Source organism: Sphaeramia orbicularis, chromosome 17, assembly GCF_902148855.1.
Source record: "Sphaeramia orbicularis chromosome 17, fSphaOr1.1, whole genome shotgun sequence".
In the NCBI taxonomy this organism is placed as follows: Eukaryota; Metazoa; Chordata; class Actinopteri; order Kurtiformes; family Apogonidae; genus Sphaeramia; species Sphaeramia orbicularis.
Genome location: NC_043973.1, coordinates 34439275 through 34458270, shown reverse-complemented (window position 1 = coordinate 34458270; position 18996 = coordinate 34439275). Strand labels below are relative to the sequence as shown.

Sequence of the window (18996 nt, the reverse complement as noted above, 5' to 3'; positions counted from 1 at the left end):
CAGGTTGTTCCATACAGCAGAAACAGTTGAATCTTGGTACCAGTCATGTGTCTGTCCAATTAGATTCAATTCACATCAATATTAATTGAGTTATAATTTTAAACGTGTGGTAAATGAGATTTTCAATGTTCAATGGAAATGTCCACAGAGTCCACATTCCACAGTGGATGTGGACAATTTAGTTCCAGATACAAGATAGTGTTCTAAGCTACGGGTGGATCCAATTGGAGGAGAATCAGAGTCGTTTGGAATTTTGGATGAATTTTGGAAAACTGCTCAATGATGACAGATGGAAAATTGTAGATGCTGTGACCTTGAACTTTGGCCTACTGGGACCAAAATGTAATGGGTTGGTCCCAGGGCCTAGGCCTATCTGTGGGGAAGATTTGGGAAAGATGGGTGGAAGAGTTTTACACTAAAGATGAAAACAAACAAACAAACACACACACAAAGCGAAGTGATCACAGTACTTCCTGGAGAAGGTAATTGCAACCCCCTACAAGTAGAAATATGCAGACATTTACACCTCAAAGTTTCTATTGACTGTCAGTACAGAATAAATGACTACCTGTGGCACTGAGCAGGTGAAAAGAGTGAGAGAGGTGGGTGTGGATTTCCCCTCTCTGTTTATCTCCAAGTCGGTGGCTTGTATTCACACACAGATTCTCAGCTCCGGACCAAACACACAACCAGTTCTGGACCCGGTGCAGGGTTTTTCCTGATGTGTCTAATTCATCTGCTGAGTCCAAATGTTCCCCATAGTCTTTCTGATGTCTCAGCTCCACACTGTACAGGGTGTCGATCACTCTGACTCTCAGCTGTCCTGCAACACAAACAAATATGAAAAAAAAAAAGATCATAAAAATGTAATATTAACCCTTAGAGCAGTGGTTCCAACCTTTTTTGTCTCGTGACCCCATTTTAAGATCACAAATTTATGGCGACCCCAGACATTCAAAACGGAGACTTTTTTTTTGCTAAAATTAATTTGTTTTTGATCATGTAATAGTTTGCTATACTATGTTGCAAATAAACAATGTTAGAGGACATTTAGTCTATATAATGTCTGTTATTGTGGACAGAGGCAGTAAATCCAGGTGTAGATTACTGCACAAAGGGAGAATGTGATTTTCCTTGGTCAGGATATGTCCAGTCAGTCCAGCTGTGATTTACAAGGAGGACAATTAATACTGAACAAACAAGAACTGAAACTATGAATTATGAAAGAGCTGCAGCATCTGAAACTGACCACAATGAACATTTGACACAGAAACAGAACCACAGTGCTGCAGTTTCAGACTCACAGTTTGTCATGTCTTTTATGTACTGTGATTGTCTCTCTCAACTCACCATATATTTTTTGTTAGTAAGTTGGTTTTTTTTTTTGTTGTTGTTTTTTTTAATCAATTACTAGAAATTTCAGGCGACCCCATTTGAATTCCAGGCGACCCCACGTGGGGTCCCGACCCCATGGTTGAAAAACACTGCCTTAGGGCTAGTAAAGAGTAAGTAAGATAAAGAAAAGTAAAAGAGTATGATCAAGCTAAAGTATAAACATAATACAAGGATAAAATCTGACCAAAAAATAAAATTGACAGTTAAAACAGGTTAATTGAGTGTGTGAGCAGATATTACCTTTTACTACTGGTGTTAAGTAGTGTGTGGATGAAAAAGTTGTATCTTTTGGTGAATCTACAGAAAATGTCCTGAAATGCATTGAGCTCTACCTTCCATTAGACTGTCGGAGCATCCCAGGGCTCCGTCCAAACCCAGGGCTGAAGGCAGGAAGGCAAGGCCGGACATGGAGTGCCTCAGATCTCCAGAAACATCCAACTGGAGGCTTGGAACATCTTTTAGAGAACCTTTAACCTGGGCCAACAGGGCCTCATGTCCCTGTGTGTAGGTGCTGTGTAGAGACACACTAGTGGACATGGACACAACAGACACAAAAGAGTTAAAACGTCTGTATTCGGTAGTCACACTGGTACAATATGCGATATTGAAGAAATCTGACTAGATGACTTTACATTTTTCCAGTGTAGCTTTGTTTGCTGTTGTTTTTGCTCTGAAAATGCTTCGTTCTGGACGCACAGAGTAACTCTTTATAAAAAATTGTATGTGACCTCACCTGTTAACCCATAAAGACCCAATGATTGTTACGACACAACACTTGGGGTGGACCCAAATGCATGAGACTCTCAAGGTTCAGAGGTTTAAAGGATTTATTTTAACAAAAATGCAAAAGGCAAAAACGGACAAACAAAGGGAGGAGGGATAACACGCGCAATACTAAACTAAAAAAACCTAATGAACAAAAGGAGGACGCGCAGCATACTTCATATTAAAGTAAAAACCTAATATACAAAAACACATGGAACAAGATTCAAGATACTTAACACATGAAGTTCTTCACAAGGAAACAGATACGAAGGAATATATAGGGAAGGCAGGGATCGCAAACAGGTGTGGGCAATTACAGGAGGAACACCAGGTGAAGGTAATGATGGGATTAAGGAAGACAGAGACAAGACTGACAGAGCAGACACAAACAGGAAGGAGACCACATCACCAAAATAAAACAGGAAGAGACAACAACCAAAACCCCTAAACTAAACCAACATAAACGTCGACCCATGACAGTGATACTTTTGTGGTAGTTCCCAAATTGAATTTTTCTCTCTATTTAACTTTTCTCAAGTGATTTATCACCATTTATTATAATATTGTCCTCTATATTTTGCATTTTTTCAGTGAAAATCAGGTATTTTCCTATATTTAATTCACTGATCATATAGATGTTCATAGAAGCTCAGATTGACAGTGAGAGTTATTATGTCAGAAACAGAGAAAACTGAAAAAAGTGACTTTTGTCAGTCATGTATATCATTAACTGAACATAAAAACAAGTGTCTCCATCCACTGTCATTTATCAAACTCTGTGGGTTTTACTGGTGAATCACTGTTGTAGAAGATGACGGTGTTTCCACGGTAACTACAGAGCCTCTGAATGTCCAAATGGGTCATATTTGATGACCATGAAAAGATGACAAACTGCATTTTGCCTTAATATTTACATACATTGATAGGATTAGTGGATCAACAGGTATTAAACCTTTTAGAACAACAGATGCTTTTGGTCGCTGGAGGTTGTTTGGGTCTTTATGGGTTAAATCCTACATGAATCGCACGTATATTCTTCACACTGATCATGTGACTCTACAACTTCTACTGTATAAGAAACAGCCCAGGGGCAGCCATTTTGATCAGCTCTGAAAAAGGCTTTAATGTATTCTGTAAATGCTCGAAATAAACAAACAAATCAAATCAATCAATGCAATAATGAAGGTCCATAGGCAGGATTTTACTGTTAGTGTGAGCGATTGTTTAAATATATATTTAAGTCTCTATAAATTTATCATGTCTGAATATCTCAGATTATTCATTCAGTATAATCACCAAACCCCTAGCACTAGATTAACACTTTATTTATTTATTTATTTATTTATTTATGTATGTATGTATGTATGTATGTATGTATGTATGTATGTATGTATGTATTTATTTATTTAACATCCAAACAGGCTACAAGTAAGGGCAAGATACATGCAAATGGGTCATAACATGATATTCAAAATTTCTCTGACAGGACATTTTAGATACAATTTGATAGATTAGTGTTACTAAACGACCCACATTTTTACTTCTAAATTCATTTTTGCTTTAGTTGGAACATAAGGGATTATCCAAAACAAGGAGCTACTTTATATTGAAATAAATGTTGGAATGACAATCAATTAAAGTTCACTCTGACGGGACATTACTGTGTTTGGACCCAAATAGTTTCTTATATTAACAGTCAGTGTGTTGTTCATAGGGACAAAATTATGCACCTAAAATTGAAGTGAAAAACTGAACCAAACACACCTTTCTGAAGACATGTTAGCACCCATGTCCAGATGCAGCTCTGTGGCTGAAGGCATCAAACTCTGGGATAAATTCATCTTCAATCCCAGAGTTCTTTCTCCTTGATGCATGGAGTGAGTCATCTGGGCGTCCATCTTTACTCTGTCCTTCCCATCAGCCCTCAAACGCACCGAACTGCGTCCTCCACCTGCAAACATGTCTGCGGTAGCCTTCGCCTTAACATGAAAAAATATTAAATAAATAACAGGCCTTTTTCTTATTTAAGAAGATGTCAATATACTGAAGTGGATCATTATATGTTTATAATACTCTATTACATTTCAAATACTCTAGGTGCTGTTTATTTTTGTTAGAATTTTCAGCTTAACCTGTTTAACCCTGACCATATTTTCAGGGGAAAAACGTCTAAACAGACATACCCAAAGTAAATGAAGAATTACTTCACAATAATAAGGTTCATATGGATGTTCTTGGTGTCTATGGACATTTAGAGTCCTCACAGAATCTATTCCCATTGTCTAAAATATTGTATCTATTACTATGCCTGAGTAAACTGTAACAAACTAAAAGAGAAATTAGAATTTTTTATCCTCGCCTGTTTTTTTTCGGCTGGATTGACGATGATATGCATAAATTAATTGTTCGTGTCGGAGATTTTTAATAGCGTATATTTCACCCCACAAAGATTAAAAATCATGTTTGAACATCAAAGTTTGCACTAAAATACACTTTTGATGTACTTTTATTAACATTAGGGTCTGAACTTAGAGCAAAAGTTAAAAAAAAACATCCATTGTCCTGATTTATTTTATTTTTATAGTAGATGAATATTAATATAATTTTTTCGGCCCACGGGCAGGCCAATAGAGCTAAAGGGGTTTTAAGCACAAACAGCAGACAGCAGAACACTTATTAGAGGTATTAAAGTTAGTGGACTGACAAAAAGGTGAATGCAAATAAGTGAAATGGAAAGATATTCAGTGAAAAACTAATGGCTGAATGCTGTTTCTGCATTTGTGGAGGAGGAGAATGCAACATTCTTTTGCAAGAATTAAGCAGAAATTACATATTAGATACAGAAGAGCAACAAAAGGTCACCATGAAGAGCTGCACAAACAGCACAAAAGTAAGTGAAAGAGATTGAAACAATGCTGTACAGGATAAATATCAGAATTATTTCAGATGATCCAAAAGTAAAGATAAAACCAGGTGAATTTTTTAAATTTATTTAAATTTTTTTTTACAAAATGGGTAAAATTATTAAAATTATTATGTCTGAAACCAGTAGTTGTGTCTCTGCTCCTCAATCACTAGCTCTGGTTTGATAGTGTAAGCAATACCACACCTAACTGGAAAAGTAAAAAATAAATAAATAAACATGCAGCGCCTTATCTTTATTCATAAGGAGCAGCATAACTATTAATTATTATGCCAGTTTTGGCTCACATGGACAGTTAAATATCATCTGCTAATATGGGCCTTTCTACAGTAACTCCTAATATTCAACATCAACAGAAGTAAACGGAAATAAGTTCACTTTTTTTTTTTTTTTTGTGCGAATTTGTTGAACTGATTTTGAATTGATATTATGTTAAAATCCCAGATACCAATGCTGTGATCTATTCATACAGTTTTTATTCATACGATGATGTGTTTTATATACAGTTCTTTATGACAGTTTTCTTGAAATTCATATATCATACCCTGATCATTTTCCTCTGAGATTAATGACTATAATCATCAGGATACAATCTTATAGAGTAGGTAAGTAGTAATTTATTCGTCCATTTAACAGAACACGATATTATACATACATACAGTTTGGATTTCTATATTAAACATGGGTGAAAAGGTATGGGCTGAAGCAACAGCTTATTTATGCCTACCCTATTAACAAAAAAGAAAGTTGCAGAAACACAACAAAATAACAAGATTGTGCAGTTTTAAACAATAGTATAAATAAACAAATAATACAATCTAAGCAAAATCTTAGATTCATACTGAGAATTGGCTTACTTTATCCTAATATTTTATATTTATTGAATACCTTAGTTTAAACATACTTTTAAATATAGTGACTGATGTGCATGCTTTTAATTCTTTATCGAGGTTATTCCATAATTTTACTCCAATTCCAGATATACATTTACCTTTTGTGTTGGTCCTGGCCTTTGATTTCTTGAAAATATATCAAGTAATATGTAACATAAACTAGAGCCTTACACTGTCAAATAAAACATAAAATATTTCAATATTCCATTATTTTTCTTAATTTTACTCATGCATGATTTATCATTTTAATGGTTTGAGTTGTTTGCTCTATATTTCTGATATATTTAGACCATAAAACTGTTTCAAACCATAAATAACAAATGGTTTCATCACTGGGTTTCATTTTACTCTGGACCCAATATCAGCCTTTACACTGGAATGAAACAATGATGTGACATTTATTGTGATAATATTTAATATCTAATGAAAATGTTTCCATTACTAGAATTCTTGCCAGTACATAACCCTATCTATAACGTTATTCACAACTTTCAAGAGCAATGTTTTTCTTGGAGTTTTTACATTTAGTCAAAACTATAAAATCTTACCTCTAGTCTTTTGGGAATCTTAGATTTAAAGGGGTGACTGAGACTGGAAGACAGACCGATTCTGCCCGACGTTCCATTAAGCTGCAGAGAAATCTACAGACAAAGACCGACCTTGTTATCAATTATTTATAAAGAAAACTTGTCATGAAAAAAAAAAAAAAATTGAAAAGTTTGTTTTACTCACTTGGCACTCCTGTCGTTCTATTCTCAGTTTCCCTCGGGCCAGATAATCAAAGTCTGTGTTGTTTTTGGGGTTCCAGCGTAAGTTTCCCTCCATTACGGCGAAGGAGGGGAGCTGCAGCTGCAACAGCAATAACAGTTGAACTGGTCAAACGTGTGGCCTCTTCTACTGTAAACTAAACTGTACGCTGCTGGAGGTGGTTGGACTTTAATTATGACACTACTGACTCCAGTTCCCACACATAGCACAAATCAACACTTCATAATATTAGTAGCGCTGGGCAGGGATTAAAATTTTTGATCGCAATTAATCGTGTGGATTTTTGCGATTAGTCACGATTAATCGCATAGTTATGGGGGGGGGGGGGGGGGGGGGCGGCATCAACAACGTGTATTTCCTTTCAGGGATATTTCAGACTGAAGTACTCTGGTGATAAAAATAACACTGGTCTACAATTTTTTAGAAATGATTTGCTTCAGACATTAAATGTGCTAAATGTTACATATTTTAATAAGATTAATTGGAAAATAAATGACAAAAGTGCCGGTTTGCTGATGTTTTCAAGGTATATGATTAAGTGTTATTACACATATATATATTGGTTTATGTACATTTATATAATAGTTTTATAAATCTTCCACTAAATAGAACCTGTAAAGTGAATGTATTCTAATGTGCAGACAGTGTTTTGAAGTAGATCTTGTAGCTCTGAGACAAATATTCCTTTTGAGTCAAACCCATTCTCTCATTAACTCTTGAATTTCACATTTTGACCCAAGGCTGTATCTTGGAAAGTTCAGCCAACCAGCATTTTTTACTTGGTTTTTCTTTATCAGTGACTCTCATGTGGTAAAATTTCATTACTTTTATTCTGGAAGCATTTTCTTTGTAGACCAGTGTAATTCCACATGTCAGTGCTTCCAAACACCTGTGTCCTTCTCAGCCCCACCATCTGAAGACATTTAAAACGAAAATGTCCATGGAACAGACCGCTACTTTTACAAATGTTTTTGTCCACACGTTTATTTCCGCTTGTGAGTGATTGACAGGCGTCTTTGTCCCACTAATAAGTACTAATACTAATAAGCCCAATAATATGTGATGTTCAGTTGTTCAAAGTAAACAAAGGGGGCCCTCTAGTGGTCAGAATAAGTGTCACTAATGTATGTTTTGTCCTTGCGGTGTTCCCGTGGTCAGTTCGGACATAAGAAGGAACTAACAGACACGTTTCTTTCACTCTGTTTGTATGGCCCCAAAAACGTTTGTCTATGAGTATTTTATGTTCAGTTGTTGTCAAAATGAATAGTATTAAATATCTCTGATGTGAACCTTTGTTGCTGGATAAAAAGACGTAAATCTTAAATTAATCTGTAAATGCTAATCGTTAGCGTGTGTATGGATTTTCCCATTCAAGTTAGCATCGAGCTAGCAATCTATTTCCCATTCACTTAAATGTATAATGCCATGTAAATGTACTAAGGCAGTGAACAGAACTCAGACATATTTTGTTTGTCTGTTGCAGTTTTACAGTGAGTCTACAGTAACAGATTTGGACAGAAGTTTTGGGCCTGTTGTCTATCTGCAGCTAATTGCTACACGCACACAAGCAGAAGAATAGGAGTTAGAATAAAATGGCATTAACGGGAGAGAAAAAAATTGTCGTCATTATTTAATGAATGTGTTAATGCGGTAATAACGCGTTAACTTGCCCAGCCCTAAATCTTAGTACAGAACACTGCTTCTTATCAGTGTGTGGTTTACCTGGAGCTGTTGGCTGAAGTTTGCTTTAACGTTTATTGATTGGTGTCTTGAGTACAGAGGGTTCACGCGAACTTGTCCGAAGAATGTCAGTCTGTCTTTGTTTCCAACTCGTAACCGTCCCTGTATGTCCTTCTGGGTCTGAAATAGGATGAAGTATCTAGCACACACACTGTACACAGATTTAATATATTGAGTGTGTTTTAAATAAGACTTGTTAGCTTACCTGGTTGTTGAATAGGGTCACACATATTTCTGAGTCAGATGGAACTGTGTCAGAGCTGAAAGGATGAATTAGTGCAGAGCAAACCTGTAAAAAAACATTCGAGATCTGTTAATTTGATGCGTTTTGGTAAAACGTTATAAATAGAGGCATATGTAAATAGTATATATAGCTTTCTTGATTTGTGTTTATCTGCTGTATACCTGGAATTTCCCCGTTGTGGGACTAATAAAGGCTTATCTTATCTTATCTTATATGTCAAAAGAGGATTGTAGTAGTAGTAGTAGTAGTAGTAGTAGTAGTAGTAGTTTATTTGGTCGTTAATTACTTTAAACAACAAACAAAACTAACATATCCATTGTTCCATATACACTGTGACTGAAAGGGTTTAGGCTGAAGTTCAGACTTATTTCTCCTAACCTTACTTATAATTAACACAATGTTTACACATGAAAACAAACAAACACACAAACAAAATTTCACTGTAATCATTGCTAAATATACAACAGAGGAGAATACACATTTCATTTAATTCAGGTAAATCATGTCCTTATCTCAAATACCAATATTGATCCTAGTCTTTTAAACGAGTCTTTATCTATATTTTTGAATAATTGATCATTTGTACATCTTTTGAAAAGTTTTAATTGTTTTAGACTGTTTGAATCAATCTTCCAGGCCATTCCAAAGATTAACTCCTCTAACAGAAATACATCTGCTTTTTTCATTTGTTTTTGCTTTAGCTTTTTTAAAAATGCCGGTTCCTCCTGTAATTCTCAAGGGTGCAAAAATACAAAGACCAAGAATATAATACTGCTACTAATAATAGGATGAAAAAACACATCTACAGTACAGGCCAAAAGTTTGGACACATCTTCTCATTCTTCGCATTTTCTTTATTTTCATGACTATTTACATTGTAGATTCTCACTGAAGGCATCAAAACTATGAATGAACACATGTGGAATTATGTACTTAACAAAAAAGTGTGAAATAACTGAAAACATCTCTTATATTCTAGTTTCTTCAAAGTAGCCACCCTTAGCTCTGATGACTGCCTTGCACACCCTTGGCATTCTCTTGATGAGCATCAAGAGGTAGTCACCTGAAATGGTTTTCACTTCATAGCTGTGCCTTGTCAGGGTTACTTAGTGGAATTTCTTGCCTTATTGATGGGGTTGGGACCATCAGTTGTGTTGTGCAGAAGTCAGGTTGATGCACAGCTGACAGCCCTATTGGACAACTGTTAGAATGCATATTATGGCAAGAACCAATCAGCTAAGTAAAGACAAACGAGTGGCCATCATTACTTTAAGAAATGAAGATCAGTCAGTCTAGAAAATTTCAAAAACTTTGAATGTGTCCCCAAGTGCAGTCGCAAAAACCATCAAGTGCTCCAATGAAACTGGCTCACATGAGGACCGCCCCAGGAAAGGAAGACCAAGAGTCACCTCTGATGCTGAAGATAAGTTCATCTGAGTCACCAGCCTCAGAAATCGCAAATTAACAGCAGCTCAGATTAGAGACCAGATGAATACCACACAGAGCTCTAGCAGCAGACACATCTCTACAACAACTGTTAAGAGGAGACTGCGTGAATCAGGCCTTCATGGTCAAATAGCTGCTTGGAAACCACTGCTCAGGAGAGGCAACAAACAGAAGAGATTTATTTGGGCCAAGAAACCCAAGGAATGGACATTAGACCAGTGGAAATCTGTGCTTTGGTCTGATGAGTCCAAATTTGAGATCTCTGGATCCAACCGCCGTGTCTTTGTGTGACGCAGAAAAGGTGAACGGATGGATGCTACATGCCTGGTTCCCACCGTGAAGCATGGAGGGGGAGGTGTGATGGTGTGGGGGTGCTTTGCTGGTGACGCTGTTGGGGATTTATTCAAGATTGAAGGCAACCTGAATCAGCATGGCTACCACAGCATCCTGAAGTGACATGCCATTCCATCCGGTTTGCGTTTAGTTGGACCATCATTTATGTTTCAACAGGACAATGACCCCAAACACACCTCCAGGCTGTGTGAGGGATATTTGACCAAGAAGGAGAGTGATGGAGTGCTGCGCCAGATGACCTGGCCTCCACAGTCACCGGACCTGAACCCAATCGAGATGGTTTGGGGTGAGCTGGACCGCAGAGTGAAGGCAAAAGGGCCAACAAGTGCTAAGCATCTCTGGGAACTTCTTCAAGACTGTTAGGAAACCATTTCAGGTGACTACCTCTTGAAGCTCATCAAGAGAATGCCAAGAGTGTGCAAAGCAGTCATCAGAGCTAAGGGTGGCTACTTTGAAGAAACTAGAATATAAGAGATGTTTTCAGTTATTTCACACTTTTTTGGTAAGTACATAATTCCACATGTGTTCATTCATAGTTTTGATGCCTTCAGTGAGAATCTACAATGTAAATAGTCATGAAAATAAAGAAAATGCAAAGAATGAGAAGGTGTGTCCAAACTTTTGGCCTGTACTGTATATACAGAAGAAAAGATACCTGTATATGTACATATGAAGGCCTCAAACCTGCATGTGGAGTGTATCTATACTGGCTAAAAACAAATATGCAGGTTGTATGTGAAATATAACATGGACAATAAAACATAACATGAGTTAAAACAAGAGTGTAAAGTACATGTCGCTATTATCCACATTACCCACTTGTGCTTTAACTATTATAATATTAACATTAACATGACTCACAAAAGGACTTGGTGGTTGGTAGCCAAGGGTGAGGGTGTGGATAACCTCCCTGTTGCCGTGGAAACCAGCTCTCGACTCCAGGATGTAGAGGCCTTTAAGGAGGTCGACTGTGAAAGTCTCCTGCAGAAAGAGACTCTGTGGAAAGCTCTGGAACGGCTGTCTGTGCAAGAAGATGTTACTGTTACAGCCAGAAACATCCTGTCAAATGCAATACCTTGAATAAGAGGTGATTAATGACTTTTGTTTTTTTTTTTCAGGTTCATTATTAGACAGGGATCAAGCATACTTGAGTATTTGCGCCTGATACAGTACAACATAGTACACAATACACAGTGCAACAAAAGACTTAGGCCACAATTATGCTTTTTTTATACTTGTTTTTCACAGATAACGACATTTAGTTCTGTAATCTTCTGTTATTTTACATCAGGTTTGGTTCATTTACACATTTGGGCGACTTTTTGTCATGAGGAGAGGGGTCACAATAAATATGGAAATACCGATTTTTTTGCATTGTGCACAGAGTTGTATGCATATTTCTGCACGTTCATGCTACTTAATAAAGAGACGAGAGAATAAATATTTATGCTATTTACGACCCTGCAAAACCAACAAAGCTAAAGATGGCCTAAGACTTCTGCATAATACTATAGAGCTGCAGTAAAAAGTTTTTCAACCGTATCTTTATGGAATAGTAATTCAGTAAAAAAGCTTCCTGAAATTTTAAGAAGTAAATAAAGTTAGTAGGGTTTACAGGCTTTGCCCACTGAATACACCAAAGTCAAGTATTATAATTTCTTGAGTACTATACAAGTGGTCTACCAAAAAAATACTGAATGGTTTTCTAGTTCTGTTCCAGACACAAAATGATAACAAATGGCATGATGATGGCACACCAGCACACAAAAGGAAAAACTATTGTACAGCAGGAAGTTATGGCACAGATTCACCTAGTTCAAAGGAGCATGTAGAAGCAAAAAACTGTAACAGGTCAAGGACTTTATCAGAGCTTGTTGCATAGAACAAGTGTATGTAATTCTACAGTTAGTCCAACTGTGTTTCAGCTTGTGGCTTTCAGAAAATGCATAACTGGCTACGTTTAAACAAGACATGAAATATGGAAAACTGACAAAAAATGTAGAAAAAACAACCCATGCTTTACAGTTACACACTGATGGACCAGGGTGTATCTGCAAAGATGGCCTGGGTAGATGAAGAAGTGACTGCATGAAGAGGGCCAATGGTTTTGAAGTTATGAAACAAAATAATGATAGACAACCTGATCATTGTATATAAGAAGTTTAGTCTCACATTTACAGGGTCAGATGATGATTCATAAAACACAGTGAAAGTGGAGAGAGTAGCAGCAGTGATCCAAAGTGGTTTAAATTTAAATACATTTATTCAATCATATTTTAAAAATAATGACACCAGTTTCTATAAAAAATGTTAAATATTTGATCCAATAAGCAGTGAGGATCGTAACTGGTCATTCATTGGATTAAACTGCTGAATATTTGGTCTGATCATTCTTCATGCAGATAAATGTAAGTACACAGACAGATGCAGGAAGTCTAAATGTGAGGAGCACAGACCTGAGCTGCAGCATCGCAGTTTTCTGATACATCTTCTTATCCTTCCTCAGCTCCTCCATCACTCCCTCAAACTCCAGCTCTTTGGGCCGACTCCTGGGCTCCGACAACACCATCTTTAACACCACCTGCCTCTTTTTAAAGTTCTTTTTTTTTTTTTTTTAATTTTATTTTTATTGAAGAGTGAGAGACACAACATTTTCCAGTCACATCAATTTGCCACATATTCCTCACAGTGTTCACATTCTAGAAAAACACCCTCCATCAAAACAAGGCTCAGTAAGGCTAACACATTTCTGATTGTCTCTGTCCCACTTTCTTAGGGACTGGAAATGATCTTTTTTTTTTCTTTTCTTCAAACATCCAGAGAGAGAACAGCATGGACATATCTAGCTTTGTATAACATTCGGTAGAAAAGATTAGAAAGCGATATTTATACAGACTGAAAATAAAAATTAAATAAGTACATATTAAATCAAATAGTCTCCTTTTATATCACCATGGTAACATTTGGCATGTATTGTTTCACATAATTTTCCCATTTTTCCCAATGTTTGACGAATATTTCTAATTTCAGATTAACGGCGAAGATGATTTTTTTCCATTTTGTAAATATCCCATGTTGTTTGAACCCATTGCTGAACAGTTGGCTCATCTTGTACCATCCATTTTTTTGTTATTGCTTTTTTCCGCTGCTGCCAAAAGAACATTCCAGAGATATTCATCTATTTTCAAAAAGTTCTTCTAACAAAAAAAAAACACAGTTACATATTAACTTAAAATGACTGCTATGATGAACTAGAAGCCTTTAACTAGAAGTTCTCATTTTCCAGAGACAGCCCAGTGTCCCCTCTCACCTTGTAGGCAGTACTCAGGGCAGCAGTGAGGCTCACGTTGTGTTTGCCGTAGCTGGAGGCCATCTGCAGGGTGTGGCTGAACTTAGAGGCCTCCAGAGACACGTCTGCTCCCATAGGAGGGGTCCACAAAGAGCGTAAGGAACAAGAGGCCTTCACACTTCGCTTCCCCACCATGCTCCATCCACCTGCCTGTGGAGGAGGGTTCAGCCAGACTTTAGCAACAACGCAAAAATGCAGATTTTGTAGAGAACTCATCTTAGTGGGGTCGGCAACCTTTACAACCTAAAGAGCCGTTTTTGTCTCGAAAAAAGAACGAAATCTGATTGGACCCATGAAAATAAATATTTAAACCCATCTACATTTTACCATGAAGTGGCTGCTCTGCTGTAGCCTATTTGTGATTAGTTTGCTATTTAACTTTGTATTTCCATTACAATAATGCAATGTCTGGTGCATTTTTGAAATAATACAACTACAAGAAAGAAAACATTCAATACTTGTACTTTTTAAAAAAAAATGATGGACACTATTTCCAAAACATAATTGCGTTGTGTAACGAAGAAAAAGCACAACTTTCATGTTATAGTGGCTTACTTACAAACTACAAACAAATGCAAATTGAGCATCTTGTATTGAATTTGGGAAGAAAATGATCCATTTTGGTTTTTATGCTGTCAAAAAATTGTTGTATTCCATGTAAAGCCTGCATATTTTTGCAGATGGACAAAGTTAGAGTAGATTTAGACCTATAACATTGTTAAAAAGTAAAGACTCATTCAGTTCATTTCAAAATGTTTCTTATGTTTTTTGACGAGAGGAGACATAGAGAGATGCTAAATATGTGGCCATATGTGGCCCCAGAGCCACAGGTTGGAGACCCCTGGCCTAAACTATGAGAGTACATGGCATTGTTTTGGTTATTATTTAATGAAGAACTGTCATTTAAGCATTTTACTCGTGTGAATAGCTGTGGTTTTATTTACATACCTTTCCATCTTATATCTAGTTTTAAGGTTCAGACAAACAGACTGCACCATCCTAAAAACTTAATATTTCTGAAAGGACATGAAGTCAAGTCACATTCTTTAAAGGTCAGACAGTGGAATATGTGTAATTTCATAAAAAAAATTGGGGCAGTTAATGACACAAAACTGAACTCTGAAGTCAAATATGACGTAAAAGAAGCATTTGTTTTATGTTATTTTGTTCTGTTTCCATGGTGACCCTCTTCTGTCACAATTTTATTGAATCAAGTGATCTTTTCCTTGAATATCACAGGACAGAAACTTATTTTTAAAGAACAGAAACACTGTTAATAAAATGCATTAATAAACGGATCTAGTCCCACATCCCTGTATCATAGCGTCCCTGTACACCAGACTGTTACAGCAGATAATAACCTCGAGTCTAAATGACTCTTTGCACAGTTAATCACAGTCTTTTCCCTCTATATAGACCTTTCTTGTCTTAAGGTATGACAAAAATAAACACTATAGAAACACTTTTACTCCAGTACCCATCACTCATATGATCATAGTAGCATAGATCAGTGTTTTTCAACCTTGGGGTCGGGACCCCACGTGGGGTCGCCTGGAATTTATAGTAATTGATAAAAATTTAAAAAAAACAAAAAACAAAAAAAAAACATAATAATAAAAAATATATGGTGAGTTGAGAGCACTGTGGTTCTGTTTCTGTGTCAAATGTTCATTGTGGTCAGTTTCAGATGCTGCAGCTCTTTCATAATTCATAGTTTCAGTTCTTGTTTGTTCAGTATTAATTGTCCTCCTTATAAATCACAGCTGGACTGACTGGACATATCCTGACCAAGGAAAATCACATTCTCCCTTTGTGCAGTAATCTACACCTGGATTTACTGCCTCTGTCCATAATAATAGACATTATATAGACTAAATGTCCTCTAAAATTAATGTTTATTTGCGACATAGCACAGCAAACTATTACATGATCAAAAACAAATTAATTTTAGCAAAAAAAAAAAGTCTCTATTTTGAATGTCTGAGGTCGCCATAAATTTGTGATGATAAAATGAGGTCATGAGCCAAAAAAGGTTGGAACCACTGCTGTATTGTGACCTCCCTTTGACCTTAACATGTCTTAAACCCTTCGGTTCAGACAATATGACATTTACTGCATTCATTTTCTGATGATTTATACCAGAGTTCATCAACACGTCGGATGTTTCCAACTGTTTGTGCTTCTTTTTTTTTTTTTTTTTACAATTAGGTTAGGGGTCATAATAAATGGTGACTTTACAACCCTTTTTGCTCAGTTTTTTTGTGCTTTTTTTTTTTTTTTTACTTTTTGTATATTTCCTGTATTTTCTTTTTGTTTTTGAAGACAAGAGAATGAAAAACAAATATGTAGCAGCAAACTAGCAAACTATTACAGGATCAAAAACAAATTAATTTTAGCAAAAAAAACCAAAAAAAAAGTCTCTGTTTTGAATGTCTGGGGTCGCCAGAAATTTGTGATGTTAAAATGGGGTCAGGAGCAAAAAAAGGTTGGAAACCACTGGTATAGATAGTAATTATTTCTGTTATTTTTGCATTTTTTTGCTGTGATTAACTGGAACATTTACTATTTTTTATGTTTGTCTCTTGTCTGTGGTGTCTAGTAAAATTAAACAAACTTACATTAAACAAATAATGTAACCTGTACAAGAACTAGTTCCTCCCAGGGTCTAAATGCTGAACTTCCTTTAGATTCAGCTGCCTGCTTCTCCTCTTACTTGGAGATAAGTGACAGCTGGTGTGTAGAGCTCCAGACGGGCCTCCTTCTCTCTGCCTCTGTCTCTGTAGAAACCCTCCAGGATGAGGTTACGGATGGTCAGCCACTTGCTGGTCGTCAGCTCTGAGGAGAAGTGCAGCGTGTGGTGCTGCTGCTGGCTCAGCTTGTGGGAGGTGTAGATGTACAGCCACGGTGTGTCCATGTTAAATGTACCTGAAGGAAAACAAAACACAGGATTAGAGCAGGGTGGGGAGTTTTATACTATTATTACACTAACAATGCACATAGTTTTTATAAAAATGTATGAATGAAATCATGTTTAATATGTTTATTACTGTTTATACTTATTGCACAAATGTGAATTATGTGCAATAAACTGCAACAACAATGCAACATTTATTCAATATTTATCAAATATAAATGCAGTATTTTCATATAGACCTGGTTCATAGATAAATACTGTTTTTATTGGTAATACATGCTGTTAATACTGTTAATAGAGATGCATACTATTTCATAGCTATACATACTGTTATTCATGGTAGTACATACTGTTAATATTACTCACAGATACACATATTGTGATGTGTATTGTATACATACTGTTAATACTGTAAATTGTAACTATTCATATGTTATCCAGTTTTATGTTTTATTCTACTAAGCTCTATTCTTATGTTACTTTGTGAAATTGTACATTTTTATTATATTTTCTTCTTTCATTTTTAGTTTCTGTAATTTTATATTCGCTTTATTCATATTTCTGTAGCGCTGGTGTTTGTTAATATTGCTGCACTGACTGGAGTTGCACAATGACAGTAAAGACTATTCTATTCTATTCTATTCTACTGTGTTGTAAAACTCTTAAACGAAAGAAAATTACACAGTTGAAACAGACAACTAAGTTTAATTCTAAAACAGATCAACAGGTTTAGATTTGTCTGTTATGGAAGTGTTGTGAATGCATAAAAACACTTTTAACTTCTTTAATATTCTCAGTTTTTATCCTTTTATCTTCCTATTTGTATATAGGGCTATTTGCACTGTCTTGTTGGACTTTATCTTGTACATATTTTGCACCTTATATTTTATATAATTACTTGTTTGCACTGAAAAAAGAGAAGCTCTTCAATCTCGTTGTACACTCAGTATAATGACAATAAAGGGCATTCTATTCTATTCTATTCTATTCTATTCTGTTCTGTTCTATTCTGTTCTGTTCTATACTATTCTGTTCTGTTCTATTCTATTCTATTCTGTTCTATTCTATTCTGTGCTATTATATTATGTTCTATTCTATTCTTTTCTATTCTGTTCTGTTCTGTTCTATTCTATTCTATTCTGTTCTGTTCTATTCTGTTCTGTTCTGTTCTGTTCTATTCTGTTCTATACTATTCTGCTCTGTTCTGTTCTATTCTGTTCTGTTCTGTTCTGTTCTATTCTATTCTATTCTGTTCTATACTATTCTATTCTATTCTATTCTGTTCTGTTCTTTTCTATTCTGTTCTGTTCTATTCTGTTCTGTTCTGTTCTGTTCTATTCTATTCTATTCTATTCTGTTCTGTTCTATACTGTTCTGTTCTATTCTATTCTATTCTGTTCTATTCTATTCTATTCTGTTCTATTGTATTGTATTGTATTGTATTGTATTGTATTCTGTTCTGTTCTGTTCTGTTCTGTTCAATTCTATTCTATTCTATTCTATTCTATTCTACTCTACTATGTTGTAAAACTCTTAAACAAAAGACAATTGCAGAGTTGAAACAGACAACTAAGTTTAATTCTAAAACAGATCTACAGGTTTAGATTAGTCTGTTATGGAAGTGTTGTGAATGCATAAAAATGGAGGAAAACTGCAAAATGAACTGAAAATTTGCCTGAAAAACAGGTGATGATGAAGACGTGGCATCCACTAAAACACAGCAATAAAAAGTCATTCTGTATTTACAAGAGAAACTGTAGGACGTAAGAATGAAAAGTTGCACCTTCCCATTTCTTCTGCGGGACGTTGTGTGGAGAACTTTTCCAGTGGACTCCAGCCACCAGAGGCATCAGGTCGTTGTAGTTGATTTTGAGGTGAGTGCTGCTCTCAGACCCCTGTTGTTTCAGATGAGAGTGCATAAGCTGGGTCCTGTAGTTTAGATTCTTTTCTGGAACCTGCAAACTGAACTGTAACAACATAAAAAAAAATGTTTATCACTATTGAGTCATTCTGTTGAACTGGTGCATACTGGTTCTCCACAATCTTTTTATCCACAACAAAAAAAAGAAGTCTGCAAATTTCAGATAGTTACTAAGTTATTTGACTCTATATTGAAACCTAAAATAAGACTTGACATGGTATTAAGCTTAATTCTTAATAACATTACTAGGATACTTTTAGTGACGTCACTGATGTTTCAGTGAT

General features: G+C 35.9%; 1 protein-coding gene across 1 annotated transcript in view; it reads right to left on the bottom strand.

The window, feature by feature from the left end:
* LOC115437389 (uncharacterized) overlaps window positions 1-18996 on the bottom strand; it is an 89427-nt gene that overhangs the window by 15394 nt on the left and 55037 nt on the right. The window contains exons 28-39 of the mRNA XM_030160617.1: window positions 18575-18758; window positions 16591-16802; window positions 13839-14027; window positions 12985-13127; window positions 11390-11549; window positions 8690-8773; window positions 8467-8604; window positions 6709-6825; window positions 6525-6617; window positions 3925-4139; window positions 1728-1921; window positions 569-823 (exon numbers count right to left, since the gene is read on the bottom strand). Coding sequence (XP_030016477.1) covers window positions 569-823; window positions 1728-1921; window positions 3925-4139; window positions 6525-6617; window positions 6709-6825; window positions 8467-8604; window positions 8690-8773; window positions 11390-11549; window positions 12985-13127; window positions 13839-14027; window positions 16591-16802; window positions 18575-18758 — 1984 coding nt within the window. The remainder of the gene's footprint in view (window positions 1-568; window positions 824-1727; window positions 1922-3924; window positions 4140-6524; window positions 6618-6708; window positions 6826-8466; window positions 8605-8689; window positions 8774-11389; window positions 11550-12984; window positions 13128-13838; window positions 14028-16590; window positions 16803-18574; window positions 18759-18996) is intronic.